General features: G+C 41.8%; 1 protein-coding gene across 2 annotated transcripts; it reads left to right on the top strand.

The window, feature by feature from the left end:
• The first annotated feature begins 2438 nt into the window (after nt 1-2438).
• LOC306706514 (SUN domain-containing ossification factor) lies at nt 2439-18818 on the top strand. Of its 2 annotated transcripts, XM_079173635.1 has the most exons (24): nt 2439-2641; nt 5303-5417; nt 5698-5817; nt 6137-6369; nt 6602-6715; nt 6905-7037; nt 7127-7244; nt 7346-7470; nt 7578-7645; nt 7764-7871; nt 7963-8068; nt 8487-8507; nt 9505-9560; nt 10244-10326; nt 10579-10644; nt 10744-10809; nt 10974-11064; nt 11639-12934; nt 13051-13138; nt 13493-13597; nt 13862-14019; nt 14401-14480; nt 14626-14681; nt 14788-18818. In XM_079173635.1, exons 1-24 carry the CDS (start codon nt 2577-2579, stop codon nt 15250-15252), a joined length of 3936 nt encoding a protein of 1311 aa, XP_079029761.1. In that variant the 5' UTR covers nt 2439-2576; the 3' UTR covers nt 15253-18818. The 2 variants fall into 2 exon arrangements, with proteins under 2 accessions (XP_079029761.1, XP_079029762.1); XM_079173636.1 differs by lacking the exon at nt 8487-8507.
• Nucleotides 18819-20134: the final 1316 nt, after the last annotated feature.

The raw sequence follows: 20134 nt of genomic DNA, 5'->3' as shown, positions 1-20134 counted from the left end.
AACTGTGTTCTGATGTATATAGGTAATGATAAGGAGATACTGTACCCGTGGACTATTAAGACCTCATCCAGGATCCTAGCGCTTTAATCGTTCTCTGTGTCTCTATTCACTAAATGCTCTCTTCTCTCTAATTTAGACTGCCTTACCGGCATGAGTTACAATTCTGTATTGCCAAAGCTAAATGTAGAAAGAGAATTGGAAAGTTTGAGAAAATAAATATAATCTGCTGAAGAACAACAACGAAATGGTTCCAGATGTAGTCAGATGGCATTGTTTAGCAGAGGGCATAATGGTAAACTGGGGAATTGCATCAGTTGTTATTTTTTGTGTCTCTGTATCGCTCCTCAATAAACTTCTTCCTCATAATGTCTCACTTTGTCAACAGTCTTTATTATAGATGCTGCTATAGGTTAAATAACCTGAAGTAGTATTATTACCACGTTCAATTATTTCTTCAAGATCACAAACTTAATGTTGAATTTTCTGTTAGCCAAAAGATGGCTCTAAGAGATCATTTTCATCACTGTGAGGCAGTGCATTACACATACATGACAAATCAATATTGCTGGCACCTCCTCCCAAATGTCTGGATTTATAGAACAGTGTGCAATACATCTTATATCATGTACATTAAACCAGACTGTGTGCCTTATAGTGAAACGTATATTGAATTCAACCAAAACATAAACCTAATAAATATCTCCCAATGTCCAAAACATAAATGACTGAATGATGAGCAGAGCAAACAACAGAAAACCTGCAGCATAATTCATTTTTATACATTCTTCTCACCAAAATGTAGGAAAATATCCTAATATTCAATTGTAAACATAAAGTGACAGTAATACAACCTAAATGCTTCATATACTGTCACACACTATCAATGTATTTGATAGAGGGGTTCAAATCTATGTCTGCAGGTACTAACTAAATAAATAGTATGTGTTCTGCCTTAGAAGTCAAAAGATATCTATACCAGTGCATGTAAGGATGGCTTTCTTTTTGGGGTATTGTGTACTATGCAAACTGCATTCTGCGGAAGACAAAGAAAACTATCTGATTAATATGAAATCAATGAGATTACTGAAGAATCAGCGCATATTTTCACTGGGCAGCCACATGATGGCGGCAGAGGCCACATTAAGTGTACAGTTATTTCAGTAATTTATGAATTTAAAAAATGTGGCAAATATTTTCGGGCAAAGTATTTCATTTCAAAGGAGCTTGATCAGGATAAACAGGGACTGCAGTGATATACTTATCAACAGCTGGCATGTTAGATGATAGGAAAGTTATATCTGTCCTATATATCCTAATATGTCTTTTAAGCTGACTGCTCATGTGCCATGTGGCTACAGTAGCTGAAGTGCTGCTCTGGTGTGATCATATCACAGACTGTCATAAATGAGGGTGTGACCTTTGGGCACAGCGCTGTTCATGTAGGAGATGCCCCCTTTCATTTAGTGTTATACTCTTAAGATGTTTTGTCCCTTGCCCTCACCTAAAGGGTTAAAACAATCGTTTTGAATGTTGCGTAGTTGGCTCCATCTAGTGACCTCAACATAAACATGCTGTTAGGCAGCCTGGACTCATTTTAGGCCTACTGCAGTATTTCTGTTCTGAAAAAAGAAAAGTGAACTCCCACGGCCCAATTAACACTTCTTTTTTAATTGACAAATTGCTTTTACTGCACATGGATGTACAGAAACGTTATCTCATGAGATGTTTTCGTATTCAAACGTGGCTTTACTACAAATCTAACTTGAGTTTATGTATAGCAATATTTTTTTTTCACCATCAGATGTTGACACGGCATCCGTCATATATTATCAACCCACTAAACACCACATCTCAGTGACTAGAGTCATATTTATCATATTCTGGGACCATTTCGATATCTGCAATAAGACTTTATAATAAATCACCTCTGGCCAAATCAATTACACGACGAAACGTTTGTTTGTTTTGTTTGGTTAAAGATTTGCACTATTGTTTAGTTAGTTCGTTTTTAATATTATTCTATTTCATTGTATATATTGTGCATTTTTATATTTAGTATTTTTACTCTGTTCTTTTTGTTGTATATATTGTGCATTTTCATTGTTATATTTGTTATTTTTATTGCTTTACCTGTACCATAAATGCGGCTGTAGCGAAAGAAATGTCCCCTTGCGGGATTATTAAAGTATCTATCTCTATCTAACATTTGAAAGGAGTAGCCGACATAAATACCTCACTAAAAGAAGCACCACCCACGCGGGCAACAATTGTCCTCGAAACGAACGCCCCTAGCACGTGCTAAGTGTGAACTGCGCAACAGCCTCTCTGCCTTCTGATTGGACGGTTGAGTCGCCCGCTGACACGCATTGACGATCCGTAGAAACAAGTTGTGTGTTTGTGGGGGAGGTGACAACGGTTAGCATCACACTTCACTGGGGAAGCAGCAAGCTAAGTTAACAAGAAACAGTTGGGGGAATTAATACTGAATTAATACTCTACACAGCTCAAGAGACAAAGGAGAAATCCGTATTTCCGAATAAAGTCACGGTGAGGATGTCTGTCCCAGCAGGAGAGGGATGAAGATGAAACCACTGTTATGGAGAGTTGTGTCAGTGTGGCTGTGTGTCGCTGTAGTCTGTCGGTAAGTTGATTTAATTTGCCCGATTTGGACTGAGTCTTATTACCACGTCATTGACTGTGAATACGTATTAAACTGTGGTTTAATACATCCATTACAAAGTATTGCATTAGCTAGCTAACTAGCTAACGTTAAAGTAAACATGACGCTACATGTGATGTGGCACCTGGCTGACTTCTGACTTGTTGTTACGGTTAGCTTGAGTTAGCTTGAGTTGCTGTGCATAAGTAGCTCGTTAGCTAGGTTTAACACAGCTAACATATAGATAAATAGATAACAAGTTGTATACCTAAGATAGTAACTATCTAACACGTACACTCCACCGTAATGGTGCTTATACGTTACTGAGTGATTTAGAAGAATTGACGTGAGTTACATACGTTGTAGCCCCGCCACAAGTATCAATCTCTTTAAGCGCAAACTGACAACATAACGTGTGTGAAAGACTTTTGACTGAAACAACCATGAGAGAATTTGCCGAGTCTAACGTTATATCGATGACTGTTGAGTCTCACGAGCCACACTGTCACAGAGCTAACGTTGGCCTACCTGACACAGATCTGGTTCATCTGCTCTTGACAGGATTATTGGTCGTTCACGTCAGTCAGCCAGCAGAGAGAAGGATTATGTAGGATGATTATGGGCTGCAGCCATGACATGATGTTTGAGGATAGCAACAACACACACCGACTACTGTACTTTAGATAGAGAGTAAAGGGAGGAAGTGGCATGATGTGTTATTATGCGTATTAATATCTGTTGTTGAACTGGCCTACTTTCACCAGCATAGCTTTGGTCCTCATTGAAGCCGTGGTAATATTTCTGAACCTTTTGATGTCTGTCTCTACTGTTGGAACAGTACAATTGTTGCACTAATTGCAATTATTTTGACTGATATATGATTTGCTGTATTATAGAGTACGATAATTTCAACAGAATCATTCTCAATTCCATTGACACACGTTTAAGTGATGATGTTCTCGGTCATTTTTGCAGGGATCTGTACTAAACACAGATTTTGTCAGTTTATAGACGTTAGTTTAGTTTTTGTTGGATAAAACACAGGTGTAATTGATAACATTGATTATGGCCCCTGTTGAGGGAGTGAGCTTTTAGTCTAACGGTCTGCTGGAGGATCTGAGACGCTCCCCATCTATTGACACTTTTAAAAGAAACCTTTAGTCATATCTGGTTAGCCTGGCATTTATTGCCTTAGTTTTGAAGTCTTAATCATTGGTTTTCATACTGTTTATATCGCTTAAGCCTATTTAAGGGACTCCAATTGTATTGTTTAAAGTTTTTGTCTTGCAAATTTAGTCTATTATTTATTTAGTCTGTAGTGTTTTTTTGTACTGTAATCTTGCTCTGTGAATCTGAAGCACTTTGTATGAAAGGGGCTAATGAGTTGAGTAGTGCATGAAATCATAATCGCCACAGATGTGATGCCATATCGCCACGTACTAAATCACCTTATCACATTATTACTCAGGTTGAAAATTGGAGCTTTCGATGATGCATCGTGTCATGTGACTGAAGTTGAGAGACTCACTAGTCATTCAGAGATGTGTCGCATACACATGATCTTTGCACATGTGGGAGACCTCTTTATCTGTTTAATGTGTTGCATAATAGTCTTGATATCCAACTTGCTCTGTAAAAGCTCATGCCTTAATACCACTCTTGCTCCTTTGGGGCTTTTCAATTAGAAAACAACTGCTCTGTTGTTCACGCACATGTCTAGCCCGTTACTAGTCTAGCCCCTCAAGTCAGATCAACAAAGCAGTTGCGTCAGCCAGCTCAGTGGCCGCAAGCCAAGTAGAGTACTTGACCTGGAATCCAGAATAAGGGTCACAATACTTCCCATTATTACTGCAGTTCTTTAAAGCCTTGCTACTGCTAATTATTGTTGTTTTCCTGCCAGGAGGGAGCACAGACTCAGTGAAATGCACAATAACTGTAATAATACCAATAACGGTGGTGTTTAAAACAAACATACAGGCCTTTAATATCTCTACACAGTGAAACTTCACTAAAATGTTTTTAATTCAGTTTTTTCATGTTGACTTGTATCTTGTCACTAAACAAGTGACAGACACAGTAGGTTTCAGACAACAGACAATAAACAGAACATATTGAAATATAACATTGCAGGTTTCACATTCATTTTTCAGGCCTTACACTCGGGTTGAGCAATATGCAGCTTGTTTGAGGTCTCTCTCTCTCTCTCTCTCTCTCTCTCTCTCTCTCTCTCTCTCTCTCTCTCTCTCTCTCTCTCTCTCTCTCTCTCTCTCTCTCTCTCTCTCTCTCTCTCTCTCTCTCTCTCTCTCTCTCTCTCTCTCTCTCTCTCTCTCTCTCTCTCTCTCTCTCTCTCTCTCTAAAAGAACATTTCCTGACTCGCATACAGATAAGATAAATAGTCTACGTTGGGGTCCAGGCCACCGGGACTTTCTCAGTGGGTCACGCTGTGACACTGGGCTGCAGCTTCCACTGTGTATGACTCACTGCAGTCAAACACAATGTTTAGTATGCGTGTTTCAAGAGTTTATGAATACCCATATGCAGTACTTATACTTCTCTCCCAGATACCAGGACAAGGGACCCACATTCAGACAAATTGACTCGCATGGTATGATGACAGTGCTCTTCTTTCCCCGTGTCTCGTAGGGACCCTAGTGGTTATGTCGGTTGCACGGAGTCGCACCAAGAGGCCCAGAGGCCCGTGTCCTCACAGGACGTCGGTTCGGAGGAAGAGTCGGGGGAAAGGAGTCGTCATCACAAGGTAGCATCAGCTGTATGTTATCACAGTACAACCCATTTCATTGCCCAGAGGTGTCACAGGGTGCTGTATAAACAAAACTCATGCGACCATACACTTCCATTATATAGTTTCCTGCTGATTTAAGCACACAGTAAACCTGCTCTCATGCTCGACTCGTACGGGATTTACAGTAGTTGCATAACAGTATCAGGGGGACGATTTGGCTTCTGTGACTGAACTGTCCCCTTTATGGTGTCAATGTTATCTGTGTATGGATTTGTGTGTGTGTGCTTTTCTCTAGATTGAGGAAAACCAGGTCTTACCTGCCCAGTCCTTATCTGAAAATGAGCAGTTTATAGAGGACGATCGGCAAATAGAGGAGCAGACAACAGAAGAGGTGGACGAAAACCAATATTTAGAGGTACAGTATAGTTGTAGCAAATTGAAACTTGATCTAAATGATGATCTAAATACTACATATTTGTTCTGTGCTGCTTAATGTACGTGAATGACCATTTCAAAGACAGATTTCCAAAGGTTTTTTTCCATTTGGTTTCCTCCAGAGCAGCACAACAGTTTTAGAACTGGATCCGCACCGTACCGTCCACTCCTTTTTTATTGATCTTTCCTGCAGCATGTGAAGCTTTAAGTGTTCGGTTGATGAATCTGACTCTGGGTAATAGGCCAACTGTTTTAATATTTCCCTCCACAGCTCAAATGTCTCTGTGTTTATCCATCAGGCCTTTGAAGCAGAGGAGCCGGCTGTAGAGGAACAGTTGGAGGCAGACAAAATAATTTCGCAACCTGAGCCAGAACCTGAGCAAAGCTCAGAGAATCAACATCCTGAAACCTCCATCCCTCTAGACCAGGACTCAGCCTCCCTGCTGCCTTCCTCCCACCCGGTCTCTGAGTTTGCTGTTGAGCTTGAAGACAACTCAAACACCCATAATCTTCAAGACAACATCCCAGATAGGCAAGATATTTTTACCTCCACAAGAGCTGTTCAGCTCATTTAATCTGTCAGTTATCTTTAAAACATACTTGCTTTGCTGTATCTCATTCTGGTGTTTCAGTAAATGTACGTTACTTCGGGTAACAGCACTGTATGAGAGCAACTTCCTTTAAAATATAATTTATTTTCTTTGACGTTTCCCTGCAAATAAAATGGCTGCAAAAGTGTAACATTGATTGTTGTTTCATTTCAGAGTTTCTGACGTAGCTGAACCCGAGGCTCTTGATTCTGACCTGCTTCCAGCGCACTGTGAAGAAGAAGAAGAAGAAGAAGAAGAAGAAGAGAATAACCCATATGAAAATGACAGGTGGGTGCGATGAGTCTTGTGCCCTACTTAGTGAGCTAAAAATATCGAAGGTAATATTTCTCTGGCATTGTCGTCAGGTTGGCTTTCACTGTAAGCAGCAGCATTTGGTTATAGGTCATATTAAAAGGCAAATGGGACTCTTACACTCCCAAACAAAACAACAATGTTTTTTTTTTCTTATTCTCACAGCGGTCATCCAGTTGTTCTGGAGAACACTTCCAATGTTCACACTGCAGGTACTAAAACCCAGAGTGACCCACCTCAGACTGGTCCCAGCACACAACATCGAGAGGCCAACGCATCAAACGTGCTAAAAGAGCAAGTAAGGAACTCGCATACCGAGTGAACTATTTTCCCTCTCTCTACTAAAAGAGGTGCCCCAGCTCTCATTTTCTCATTATCTCTTGACAGGACCCGAGGTCCCCTGTCGCCACAAGCACCGATTCCAGTGTGAGCAGCAAAGACCCCGAGGACATCCCCACTTTTGACGAGTGGACGCGGAATATGATGAAGGTCGAGAATGAAAAGAGTACGAGTCCAAGTTTGTCCTTTTTTCAAAGTTGTGTTAAGGTTGATGATTCAGAACACAACATTATTCCACGTATTTATTCTGTTTTGTCCTCTCAATAGCTCAGTCCACTCATACTTCTAACAATGGCGCTCCTCCTACGGCGAAGAAGGTCCAGAAGAACTTCAATAACTACGCCTCAGTGGAGTGTGGAGCCAAGCTACTTGGCGCTAACCCAGAGGCAAAGGTACCGTATGTGTGATACTACAGCCTATTGAGGAATCTGCTTACTCAGGGATGTTCACATCATGACAAATACGAGCGCATATTGATCTGTGAATTTGATCCATACAGAGCACTTCGGCCATTTTGAAGGAGAACATGGACATGTACATGCTAAACCCCTGTAGCAATAAAATCTGGTATGTAGTATGCTCGCATCTCCTGCTTTCTATCCACAGATTCAACCTGACGACATTTCTTTTCACCTCCACTTGAGGCCATTTCTTTTTTTAAGGCTTTTATCTCGTTCTCGCCCAGGTTCATCATTGAGCTCTGTGAGCCCATCCAGGTGAAGCAGCTGGACATCGCTAACTTTGAGCTATTCTCTTCCACCCCCAAAGACTTTCTGGTCTCCATCAGTGATAGGTATGCACTGCAGCTACCATACATACAGTATCCACCAGTTTAATACCAATTTTGGTATTCTTTCTATTCATTTATTTATCTTCCCCTGTAGATATCCGACAAACAAGTGGCTGAAGTTGGGAACCTTTCACGCCCGGGATGAACGCACAGTCCAGAGCTTCCCACTAGATGAGCATCTTTATGCTAAATATGTGAAGGTGAGTTTTTCTAGACACTTGACCATTGCATCTGTCTCCGCTCTATGCTAATGTCGTGCAGAGGAATCGCTGTAATCTCTTAATGCAGGTGAGTATTTAACTGTTCAGCTGTTTCGGTACATTTTCTCTCTGAATCTCTTTCGATGGAGGTTTTGGCCTCTTCACTGTAGAAAATGAGGTCTTGACCTTTTTGTGTATTACAATATCAGTGTTGATCATTTCATATATTATTATGGATAAGAGCACCAGACCTTTTCTGAAATGTAAAATGTAATAGTTTTTTTATAGTGTTTAACATTCTAGATTTTCACATTTGATTGAAGTGACTCAAATGAAAAGCGACATACGCTCTTCGGTCCTGTTTTGAATGCATGTGTACGTCTCTTTTAATTCTTTTTTTCTGTCTCTCTTGCTTCAGATGTTCACCAAGTACATAAAGGTTAGCCTGCTTTTCTTGTAGAGGTCTGTGGTTGTGTGAGCTGAATAGTAAACACGGAGGGGTGTTTTGTGTCTTTCTTTTTGTCTGAGTGGTGTGATCAACTCTAAACACATTCAGATCTAACTTGCTATGCTAACTGCTAACCTATTGCAACTTCAATAAATGCTCTTTGAATAGAATCACACGTAATGAACATTTGATAACCCCTAAAATGAAACCCACCAGTTGTCATCAAATAAAAACGCATATTATGTCAAATGATCTAAATTACCCTATACTGACATGTTCTTCAGGTTTATTGGCAATCAGTCAATGTTTCATTTAAACCCATTGTATTGATTTTACAATAAAACAAAATCATGGCTTTGCTGTTTTTAAATCTAATATAAAACGCGGCGCGGACAACAATAGAGTGCTCCGGGAAAGAGTCCTCAAGCACCTCAGGTTCCCTTGTCTCAAAGTCTATGGTTTTTGGTTAGATGCCTGAAATGAAGACTGTGATTAACACAAGTTTAATAGATTTTAACGCTTTGTTCTACGACATGAAATACGTCAGTAGCTACCCCTCTTGTGAATTTTGAAGCTCTTATGTGTCTTAAAAAAGGCAGTTGCTTTCAAGTGTCTAAATGAGACTACAAAACGTGATCGCAACTAGTCCGCCTGTACAGCCACGTTGTACATGCTCTTATAGCCTAGCGTTAGCTTTTTACCTCCGCCTATTTTGCATTCACGCTTCAAAAATCATAAAAGTGGTATTTCATTTGTCAAGATTGTCTTGCTGAACAACTGTGTAAAGATTAAAAAAAACTTGTGTTAAATTGCCACAGAGCTTTTTTTAATAATCCAAGATCCAATGGAGAACTCCATTGGCTTTTTGTCGAGGGAACCAGTGCGATGCTAACTTCCGGGCCAACAAGAACACGTCATCCCTGCAGCACTCTATACAGCACCCACTTCCATTACAATATCTGAATACTTTTTTTACATTTTTTTTCAGGTAGAGCTGGTCTCTCACTTTGGTACTGAACATTTCTGTCCTCTCAGTCTCATAAGGTACGTAATCATTAACATAGTTGTTAACATGATTTGAACGTTGTAAGAATCAAGAAACCTTACTATGGAACACGAAAGAGACGTGTTTGTATTTGTATGGATGTGTCATGTTCTTATCATTGTACTTCATTTTTATTGTTTTGTGTTTCATGTCTTTTTAGTTGATTATGCATTTTTCTATTCTAATCAACCAGTTGGCTTAAAGTGTGTCTCCTAATGAGAGCTTGTTGCATACTTCAGGAGCCCTAGATGGTGTCAAATGATGTTATGCAATATTTGTCATGTGGTCATGGCCAGCTCACTCTGACCACACCGTCTTTGTCCACGTTGTACTGTACACACAGCCTCTGGTGGGAACAAGGAGAGCTAATGCAGATGTTAGCAGCTGTTCTTTACACTTCTGCAAAATGCATATCCGGCTGAATTTTATGTACCGAAGAGGTGGAAGAATTTGAGAAAGAGACCAGCTGTTGGAGTACTCTCCTATAGTGTGTGTGTGTGTGTGTGTGTGTGTGTGTGAGAGTGTGAGTGTGTGTGAGGCTGTTAGTGTAGCTCTTTGCCTCCTGCAGGCTCTCCTAGCCTTGAGAGTGGATCACTTTATGTCGCTAGATGAGACAGATTAGGTTTCACTGTAACGTGAGCTTGGTTTTAGAATGATTTTCATGTACTTCTTTTGTTGCCAGGGTGTTTGGCACAAGCATGGTCGAAGAGTACGAGGAGATAGCTGATCCCGCAGAAAGACCAGATGATCAGGATGATGACTTGGGTGAGAACTTAGATCATCACATGTTAGGAATTTTCTCAGCACGCAAGTCACACAAACCAATTTCACACAGGATAGTATAATAAACTAGTCACATTGAAAGGACACTGTTCATGTGTGTGTTCAGGCATTATGTTTCTGGTTAATGCACCAAAATGCCAGAATTTCAAGTGGTTTTACATTCATACACATCATGAAACTTTAATGGTTTGTCATGGGACTGGTGCGTGTTATTAAGTACACTGCTCCCTACAGATTATCCTCCTGGATATGCACATGGTGAAGTCAAGTTATCCAACAATCTGATTGGATCAGCAAAGGGTAAGTCGAGTAAACATGGATTTCTACTGCATAAAGTTGACTACCATTATCCCAAACCTGGACAACTGTATTGACTTGTGTTTACATTTTTCCCTTCAGATGTGATTTTGAACATGGTAAATAACATTGCTGTCAATGTTCTCGGTGGAGGCTCAGAGATGCAAGGTATGACCAACGCAACACAAAGCTTAACGTTTCTGCCCAACAGCTCTGACATTCAGTTTTCTCTCACAACCTTTTTACAGTCCGTCAGTTGTTGACAATAAATGTTGGCGATGATTATTTGTGTGTTCACTCTCAATGTTGTTTTTCTTGTTTACTTTTTGTAGGTAACCTTTCATCACAGGAAGTGAACATGACTGAGCCATCGGACCAACTTGAAACCAGCTCTCCATCGACCACTACAGACCTCACTTCAGTGTGAGTACATGTCACGAGTCTTACTACATCTTTCAGAGTTGAACAAAGAAATGTAATTTCATTATACTGACTGATTTAAGTGTTATTGCCTTTGCTTCTGTAAAGGATGGTCCAGTGTACCTGATGCTAAAAGAGATTAGAAAGGAAGCACTGAAGCACTGTTCCCACTTAAAGAATTGAACCAGCTCTGGTCATGGCTGCCACTTAATACGTCCGGGTCATTTCACTCCGCTAGGAACCTTTCCGAAGCAAAACAGACTTTTTGACCGCAGCCCTAGTGTCATGAATGCTTTATGACCTGTAGTCTACATGAAAACCTATGTAAACTTACTTGTAATGTGTTTCATTAAGTGCCCTAGTACTTAAGAACTGTACAAACTAATGCTAGCACACTATGCTCAAAAACATCTGCTAGCTTTTATTAGTTCCTCATACCTGGACATTGGCTTTTCCATTAGCCAGTGGTTTGTGAAATAATGGATGAGGGTTGCTCTACATGCTCTCTAGATGTTATGTTGTTCTTTTCCTTTACTGTATTTACTATATGTACTATGTTGTCCTTCTCCCTCTGTAGTCCAGACTCTGAAGTGGAAGAGAGTTTTCCAGACCTTAATATCCCGTCCTCGGAGAGCTCTGAGTCAGAGACATCTACAGCTGATACAAGTGAACAAGAGCTCCCCCAAGTGGAGGAAAGCATTGTCATCCCTTTAGAGAAAGAGGAGGAAGAACCAATCAGCTCTACAATCACTCTTTTGGAAAAGGAGGAGTTTGATGAAGAAAAAGAGAAAAGGAATCAGCATGAGCGCCAGAACTACTGTTCACTACTTACTTCCTTTGCTTCCTCCTGCTCTTGCGCAGCTTCCCTCCAGGAGTATCTCCACTGGCAGTGTTCAGCCCCGCTGTCCAAAAAAAGGAGATGCCAAACTATGAACAGAAAGCAAATGATTATTCCCATCCTAACACCCACGCGGCATATACCCCTGACTCCCTCTGCCTGCCCTGAACCTCAGCAGCATTCCAGTGAGGTACATCAGCCCCATGAACAAGAACAAGCCGCTGAACAAGAGCTAGAGAGCGAAGCCAGACCGTCAGAAACGCCACCTCCCACAGGGAACGCGGTAGAATCTCATAAAGAGTCTATGTCTGAACCTCCGCTGTTGGAGCCCAGTCAGACCTCGAACATCCCCAAACCCAGTGCCACTGACTCATCCTCTGCCAAACCTTCCCCTATTGTGGAGACACCACAGCTGTCTTCTGAGGACCCAAAGCCAGAGAAGAGCCAGGACGTGCTGGCAGAAGAGAAGCACATTGAGCCTTCAGCCTCTGTCAGTGGCTCCATCGACGTAAAACCCGGGGTCAGTGCAGCAGTGGACGATGCCTCAGTGGCACCGACAGAAGAGAAGTCTGACATTGAGGTTCCTAAACCAGAGACAGACGCCTCAGTGCAAACCCCAGATAACACCGATGAATCCAAAGTTCTCCATCCCACCACCTCCCCTCAATCAGAACCTCACCCCGACCCACCAGCTGTACCTGAAGGTAGCACTATTTCCTCTGAGGTATCCCACCCTGCTCCAGACGCCATAACAGAACTTGAGCCCTCCGGTGGTCTCTCGGCCATCACGGAAACTAAAACGGAGGATTTTGCGGAAGACATCCCGACGTCGTCAGGTGGCAAGCCTCCCTCGCCTCCCTCGCCGTCGCTCTCAGACATCTACGCCGAGGCCCCCAACGGCACGGAGCAGAACGGAAACACAGTGCACGGCTCCAGCCAGAAGGAGTCCGTGTTCATGAGGCTCAGCAACCGCATCAAGGCCCTGGAGATGAACATGTCACTCAGCGGACGCTACCTGGAGCAGCTAAGCCAGAGGTGAGAAACGGGGACACGGACCAGTGCTACAGAGAGGGAAAAAAGCTAATTATGGTTTGTTTTTAAGCTGAGTAGAGGCTGATATTCAGACTTAATCGTCCGTGTTTTGATTCAAGGTATCGAAAGCAGATGGAGGAGATGCAGAAGGCTTTCAACAAAACCATCATTAAACTCCAGAACACTTCTAGAATAGCAGAGGAACAGGTGAGCAATGAAAGGGCACAGATGTTAGTCCAGACAGTTGAAAGTGAGTTGTCCCAAAACCATATTATTCTATTGATTCAAAATGCATTTGAAAGTCTTGCTAGGCGGAGTAGTCTTGCCACAGATTTTCTTTCTTCTGTGGGTTTATAGCTGCACTAATCAATATCTTAATTCTAGCAATCGATCAAATGACTACATGTAATGTGAACAGGGTCACTCGTAGTGACAAACTCAGAAAAAAACAACATTGTACGTTCAAATACTTATTCCTAATACCTACACATACCCTTTCAATGACGTGATTGTGTGTCTGTGCGCGCGGTTGCTTAATTTGTTGTCCTCTTCCTCCCGTAGGACCAGCGTCAGACTGAGTCCATTCAGCTGCTGCAGGGCCAGCTGGAGAATTTCACTCAGCTGGTTCTCAACCTGTCTGTCAGAGTCAGCCAGCTGCAGGAGGAGGTAGCTACAGCGCTCCAAGCATGAGTTGTTTTCAGCCTGATAGTAAATTTTGTCTTTTCATTAGCATCACACGTGGGTCCTGACCAGTCTTGGGGAGTAACTGTAATAAGGGTGCATAAAATGTAACTGTATTCTGTTACAGCAAAACGTTTTCTTTATATGGTTACTATATATACATTTTCCTCACTGTATTTTTCCGTGGTCACATTACATCAGACATGGCCGCTGTTGTCTTAATGTTCTGATCAATGGTCTGTCTCCCAGGTGTCAGACAGGCAGACCTACCTGCTGCTGTCTCTGGTGGTGTGTCTGTGTCTCGGCCTGCTGCTGTGTGCAAACCACTGCCGCATCGCCGCCGTTCCTCCAACCACCGAACCAGAGCCACCCATACCCAAGAGCTACACCTACTGCTGTCCTGAAAGGTAGCGAGACAATCAAACTGTTTCACTTTCTGCTGGAAAAAAAAAAAAAAAATATATATATATATGATGGCAATACTATCTTTATAACAAGATACAAGGAAAGATTAAGCCACACATACATGGTGGCAAAAGAAACCGCTCGACTGGAGAGGGTAAGTGTGAATAAGCACTGAGTGGCATCTCTAAATGGGCTATAACATCTAACGAGCAGAGGTTACTGTGCCTTGAACGGCTTCTATTCATTAAGCCAGTTTATTGATGCAATTCATCATCGAGAGCATCGCAGCTGGAATCTTAAGTGACGACACAGCCGTGACTCATGTCTTAATAAAGGTGCTACACGCAGCCTTGTTCCTCATACCATTACTGTTCCCTTAATAGGCAGTTCTCTTCCTGTGAGGAGACGGGCTTGAAGAGGAGTGCATCCTATCCACTCATACACTCACTTGCCGCCACTGAAGGTAAGGCTCTACCACATAAGTGCTATCAGGGTAATAATATGAATCTGCTTTAAGGTTGTTGTTTTTTTATATATCTTGAATAAATAATCGAGTTTGAGACATTTTGTTATCTTGGTAGAAATAAACCTCAATCTTTGGTTCACAGGCCCAGAAATGCTGCATGCAGAGGAGACGCAGAGTCTTTGTCCAGCTAACAGAAAGGTGTGTAAACATTAAATTGTTTATTTTTGTTAGATATCAGCTTGAAATACTGGTTGTAACTGATTAACAGTTAACAGTTCTTTCTCCCTCGCCTTTTCCCACACAGAGGAAACGCCGTAAGATGAAACCCATGGAGAAAGTGGAGACTCTGAAGCCCTCTTTTCACGCTCCAGAACTGTGTAATGGAGCCGTTTTATGTAACGGTGAACCCATCACCACAAACCCCACACCCCTCGCCAGAAGGTTGCTCCAACCTTTGTTTAGAGACTCGCCGTCGGAGGGCAGCTCAGAGGGGTCTTCACATTCGGATGACCCTTCCTTCTGTGGCATCACCACAGCTTGCAGCCAAGTCTGCGATGGGTTCCCTCCACCAAAGACCCGGGCGGAGAAACGGGCGTTTAGACGCAGGCGTCCAAAGCCCTGTTGTGCGGGGGGGGACTTGCTTCAGGTCCCACGGAGGGACCGGAGCGAACCATTGCACATCTCCACCATACAGGACATCATGAACAGAAAAACGGAGCAAAGCTCTGGGACGTTTGGGGTAAATGTTTCCCTCTCAGGTCCTGTTTGACAGGACTTCTTCTCACTGACTGCTTCCAAAAGAGGATGGATGTTATTTCTGTAGCCACAGGCAGCGTTCAGCTTCGATATGAGACAATCCCTTCACTCTGGTTTTTGTTGATGCTCTCTTCAGATGTTTATATTTGTTATACTTCAAATCAAAGAAATGTCTTCCCAGCTTTCCATTAAAGATTTTATGTTTAGTTTGGAAATATTTATTGTGACTATTGACCCTACACATGAACCAAATGATTCAATCAGGTTTTATTATTGACGTGCTGCACACTGGCTTTTGTTTTTCGAACGTCCATCTCAATTTTCCATCTATACTTTTTATTTCATAAACATGTGACTTCTATGTAAACTATCAGGACATTGCCGCAAATGTTCAATAACAAGCTCAGGATGTTTTCTGCAGTCTGTTCACCTTCAAAGTAAAGGCACAAAAACGGTCGCTGAAAATGTATTTTGGGTGTAAAGCAGAAGAAGACATGTCAACATGTTTTAGATTTTTTTTATATTGAAAGTGTAAAACTACAGCAACAAAAGAAAATGCACCATGCTATGTTCTGTTGTTGATTCAGAGAACCCGAAAGAGAAGAACGACTGTTTAATGCACTTCAATGAAAAAGCAAATGTATTGAGTGAGACTTTATAGAGCAACTGGTTCTGGAATAAGCTTAAATGAAACCACTCAACCTCAAAAGGACCCAAATCAATATTCCTAAAACAGCTTAATCAACCATCAACTGCACTCAAGTCCAGTCATGAAGTTGTTGGAGCGAAAAACAGGACATATTAGTGGAGTGTTTAATCAAAGTAGAATATTACTTTTTTTATATTACTTGGTGTGTTTACACTAGTGCGGCAAAGCTAGTGGTACTGAGTGAATCATTTTGGATTAATACATGGCATAAAAATCCTCAATTGCTTCAAGTTACTAATCATTATTCACAAGTCGAGGCCAGTGGCTGGGTAGAATAGATTTAAAATGGTGTTTTAATGGCACTTTGGCTTGAGAGGCCGCAATGTGTAGCTAGCCTCTCACTTGCAGAGTCAAGTGACCGGAGTGTGGGAAACTACAGTACGCATGCCCAAAGCCTTTGCCAGTGAACGCTGATGACACCAATTTGGAGCTGATTGCGCATTGCCCCTCCGCTGTTTGATTGGCTAGCTACTTAGCACGCTACATGTGCAGAAGTTAGTATGAGGAAAAACCTCTGTGTCCACCAGCAGAAGTATAGTGTTGAGAACCAAAACACTTAATATTTGTGGTTCTGCGGGGGAAACAGCTAACAGCAAGCATGTCAGAGAGAGGAGGCGATTGTCAAGAAGTGGCTTTAACAATAATCACAAGCATCTTTCTGAGAGGATCACCAAACATGAAAACCACAGGACTGTGCAAACAGAGCAGCATAACAGCAGCACGAGGAGATCCGGCATGTGCCATTCAGCCTGTGTTAAAGAGTGTGGGGAGTTTCAAATAGCGCCTCGTGTCAAATTGTAATGTTGTGCAATGTTTTGGTTTTGCATCTGTAGTTGTGCATCATTGTCGACCTAAAATGCCACTGCAGGTTAGACATTGTTGATTTTTTTTCTGTTCATGTTTTGAAAAAGTTTCTGTGAACATGAGGCTGGATGGTTGTTGTGATGAATACACATAGCACATGTAAATAGTACGTGCATGGGCTACAGTTTATGGACTATGTGAGCTAACAGGATCAGTTAATAATAATAATTGTTGACATGCATAGTCCTGGAATTGTACAATAACGTTAGACACTTTACATTTGATATCGCCACCTTTTTTTTTCTATAGAAGAATGAAGCTTAATTCTATCAAGTGCTGTAAAAGACAGGGAACTATTTGGATAAGGGTTGGGATGGATTTGAGCTCAGACCTTGTTAGAGCAAGCTTCCACCTCACTGAGGTATACTAAGCAGGCGAATGGGCCCAGCCTCAGGAGAGCTGTTCTGTAACTGAGCAGGAGCACTTGTAACAATAATGTTTTCCCAGTTACAAGAGAGAATTTCGTTGTCTAATACAATGTCATTGAAAGGTAGCAGTAGCCGCTTATTCTTGCTGCTGGTCTTAGAAAGATAGTATTTGCCAAATGTGTAGTGCTTGTGCTGTTTGTTTGTAGTTGAGTACCAGATACAGTTGGTTTAATTCACTGCAATATGAACAGCAGAGTAGATTACAGTACGGTGTTATGTTAAAATCTGAGAGTCACCTATTTGGGGGGGGGGGGGGAGACCCACAATATAGCTGACATTTCTTAACAGATCACAATCTGATAGGTCACAGAATATGTTGTAACGTCTTTAATATGCCACCGACATGCAGAGGATTTCCTGTGATTGGCTGAGTGACCTTGCACAGTTCTTTTTAAAGGAAATTGTTCGTTTTGCAAATCCTCTCAACCAATTAAAAAGCTTAAAATGTCTAACAATTGAAGCATACACATTCGAAGGAGGGAGGACACACACACACACACACACACACACACACACACACACACACACACACACACTCTTGCACATGTTGGTAGACATGTTCACATATACAGTGCAGTAACAACTAACTGTAAAAGCACGAACAAATATTCTCACACACACATGTTTGCATCACTGTGAGTTTATGTATTCATGAGACAGCAGTTTTGATAACAATAACAATGTATGATCCAATCATTGCACCCAGCTCTGCAGGTAAAGCTGAACGACTGTAATCTCTCTTATGTAAGTGTTTCGTTGCTTTGTCCAGCAGGGGGCAGTGCAATCCTCTGATAAACTTTCTTATTATCATTCTTTCGATCCCTCACCATCATTCTCCACGTGATGAGTCATTACTCGGGATGGAAGTAAATGAGTTCAAGGGCTATTACTGCTCTCCGCCATGCATATTAATCTGCTTTTGTCTTTGCCACCATGGAGCCACTCAAACTGCTGTCCTTATTATCATATGTGCGTTCTTTTATTAAAATGCTCTTGTTAGACTCTGAATCAAGGAATATGTGCTCACTCTTCTGTAGTATTCATTTGAAGTGTCTCATGGAAATCAGAACACTGGCTGAAAATGTGTTTTGAAGACGTCATCTTTTTGATGTGCAGCCTCAACCAAAAGCATTTATCATATGGCTCCAGCTGTGTATTTCAAGTCAGAAAAACGGGATTAATTCCATTACTTACACACGCTGTCTGTCGCTCGCTGCGGGCAGGCACGGTCAGAACGGTGGTGGATGTGAGAAATTAGGTTAAAACCTCTTTATTCATCTGACCCGGTTGGGTTGCAGGAGAGCCTTTCAGAGATAAGCGGCCCTGATGCTCTTTTTTTTTTTTTTTCCTTCATTTTGTTAACAGAATTCCTAGGTTTCTCTTTGTAAAGATTATCTGTAAATGCAGGGCTGCAATCCTCTTTTCCCGGGCACTTTATCCGAGGTCTGTTGTGGACTGAATATTCTCAGTGTGCTTTTGTGTCTGGATGTTTTTATTTTGATATGCAGTTGTCTGCTCAGATACTTTGTAAGCTTGCCTGAATCCTAACAATATGGAATAAATGAAGTCCTGACTCTCGCCAGAAGTGGTTTTCTAACACTAAAAATATTTAGTTAAGAGGCATTTTACCCATAACGTCATAAAAAATACTACATAACCTGTGAAAATGGCAATATACATAGGACAGATACTGAATAGCTGAATTGGGTATGAGTGACAATGGGGCCGATCAATTCAAATGAATTCTATATGTTTATACTTCTAAATGCCAATAACAAAGCCCTGGTATCGCTATCGGGAATGAAAAAGGCCGATCGGTGCGTCCTTGGTGAAAACATTTGTGAAATGCATTCAGTTTCTTTTTGTTAAGGCTGAAGATGTGTTCAGACAGAACGTGAAACACTACTTTTGTTTGCTTGAATTTGCCCACTGGCCCATTTCTGTAGTTTATTTACCCCAAATTGACTGATCTCAGAACTCACCAGGAACTCCATTTCTTTCTGTTATTTTCATCGCTCTCCTATTTCCTATCGTCTCTGTGCATATATGATGCAACACTATATCGTAAAGCCCTGGGATAAGTGCATCTTTTTCCTCATGTCAGTTTCAACTAGCACCAACACATCTGTGCCTGAATTTGCACCTCCGTGTGCAAATTGCCATGTAGTCGCATCTACTCACGTCTTTTTTTTTTTTTACTGACTCTACATGCAGCAGCACGGCCTCTAAAATGTACCTTGTGTTCTGGTTGAACACAGCATGAGCAATAAGGGTTATCAGGGTTGACTTGTTTAGGCTTGAAGACTAAACCGTAATATAACGGACAAACCGGCGGTACAAACCTGCAGCATATAGGGGCACGGAAATGTGTGGGCATTTACCAAGCAGGTAAGGTGAACCGCAACGATGCTCTTGGTTGCACATATGGGAAATGTGTATTTGAAGCTTGACCCATTCTAGCAGGAGATACCGGCATCTGTTAAAGGTTTCTCATTGGGTCTGAATACCCATCTGTCCTTTTTTAAAAGGGCAAACCCTCACTTTCATTTTTCTCTACACATCCTTGCATCTTCCACCTTTCTTCTCAGGCGCATAGGTCTCTCTCTCTCTCTCTCTCTCTCTCTCTCTCTCTCTCTCTCTCTCTCTCTCTCTCTCTCTCTGTGTGGGAGGGGGGGTCTGTTAGTGAGGGGTGAAGGATCCCGTCGGTGTGAGCGTATATGCGAATGGAGGAGAATAATCCTCTGAGTGCTTTGCTTTCTTAGATTTTTGCAAGAGGGGAGTAAGGGGGGGGGGGCTTCTTTGATGTTCTGCGGATACCATTTGAGAGCGCTGCATTAAATGCGGATTTACAACTCCTGTCACAGATTCTCCCATCCCCTCCCACCGCCGCCTTT

This window comes from Pholis gunnellus (genome assembly GCF_910591455.1).
Source record: "Pholis gunnellus genome assembly, chromosome: 14".
Classification (NCBI taxonomy): Eukaryota; Metazoa; Chordata; class Actinopteri; order Perciformes; family Pholidae; genus Pholis; species Pholis gunnellus.
Note: the sequence above shows the minus strand (reverse complement) of the source record. Positions and strands in the feature narration are given on the sequence as shown.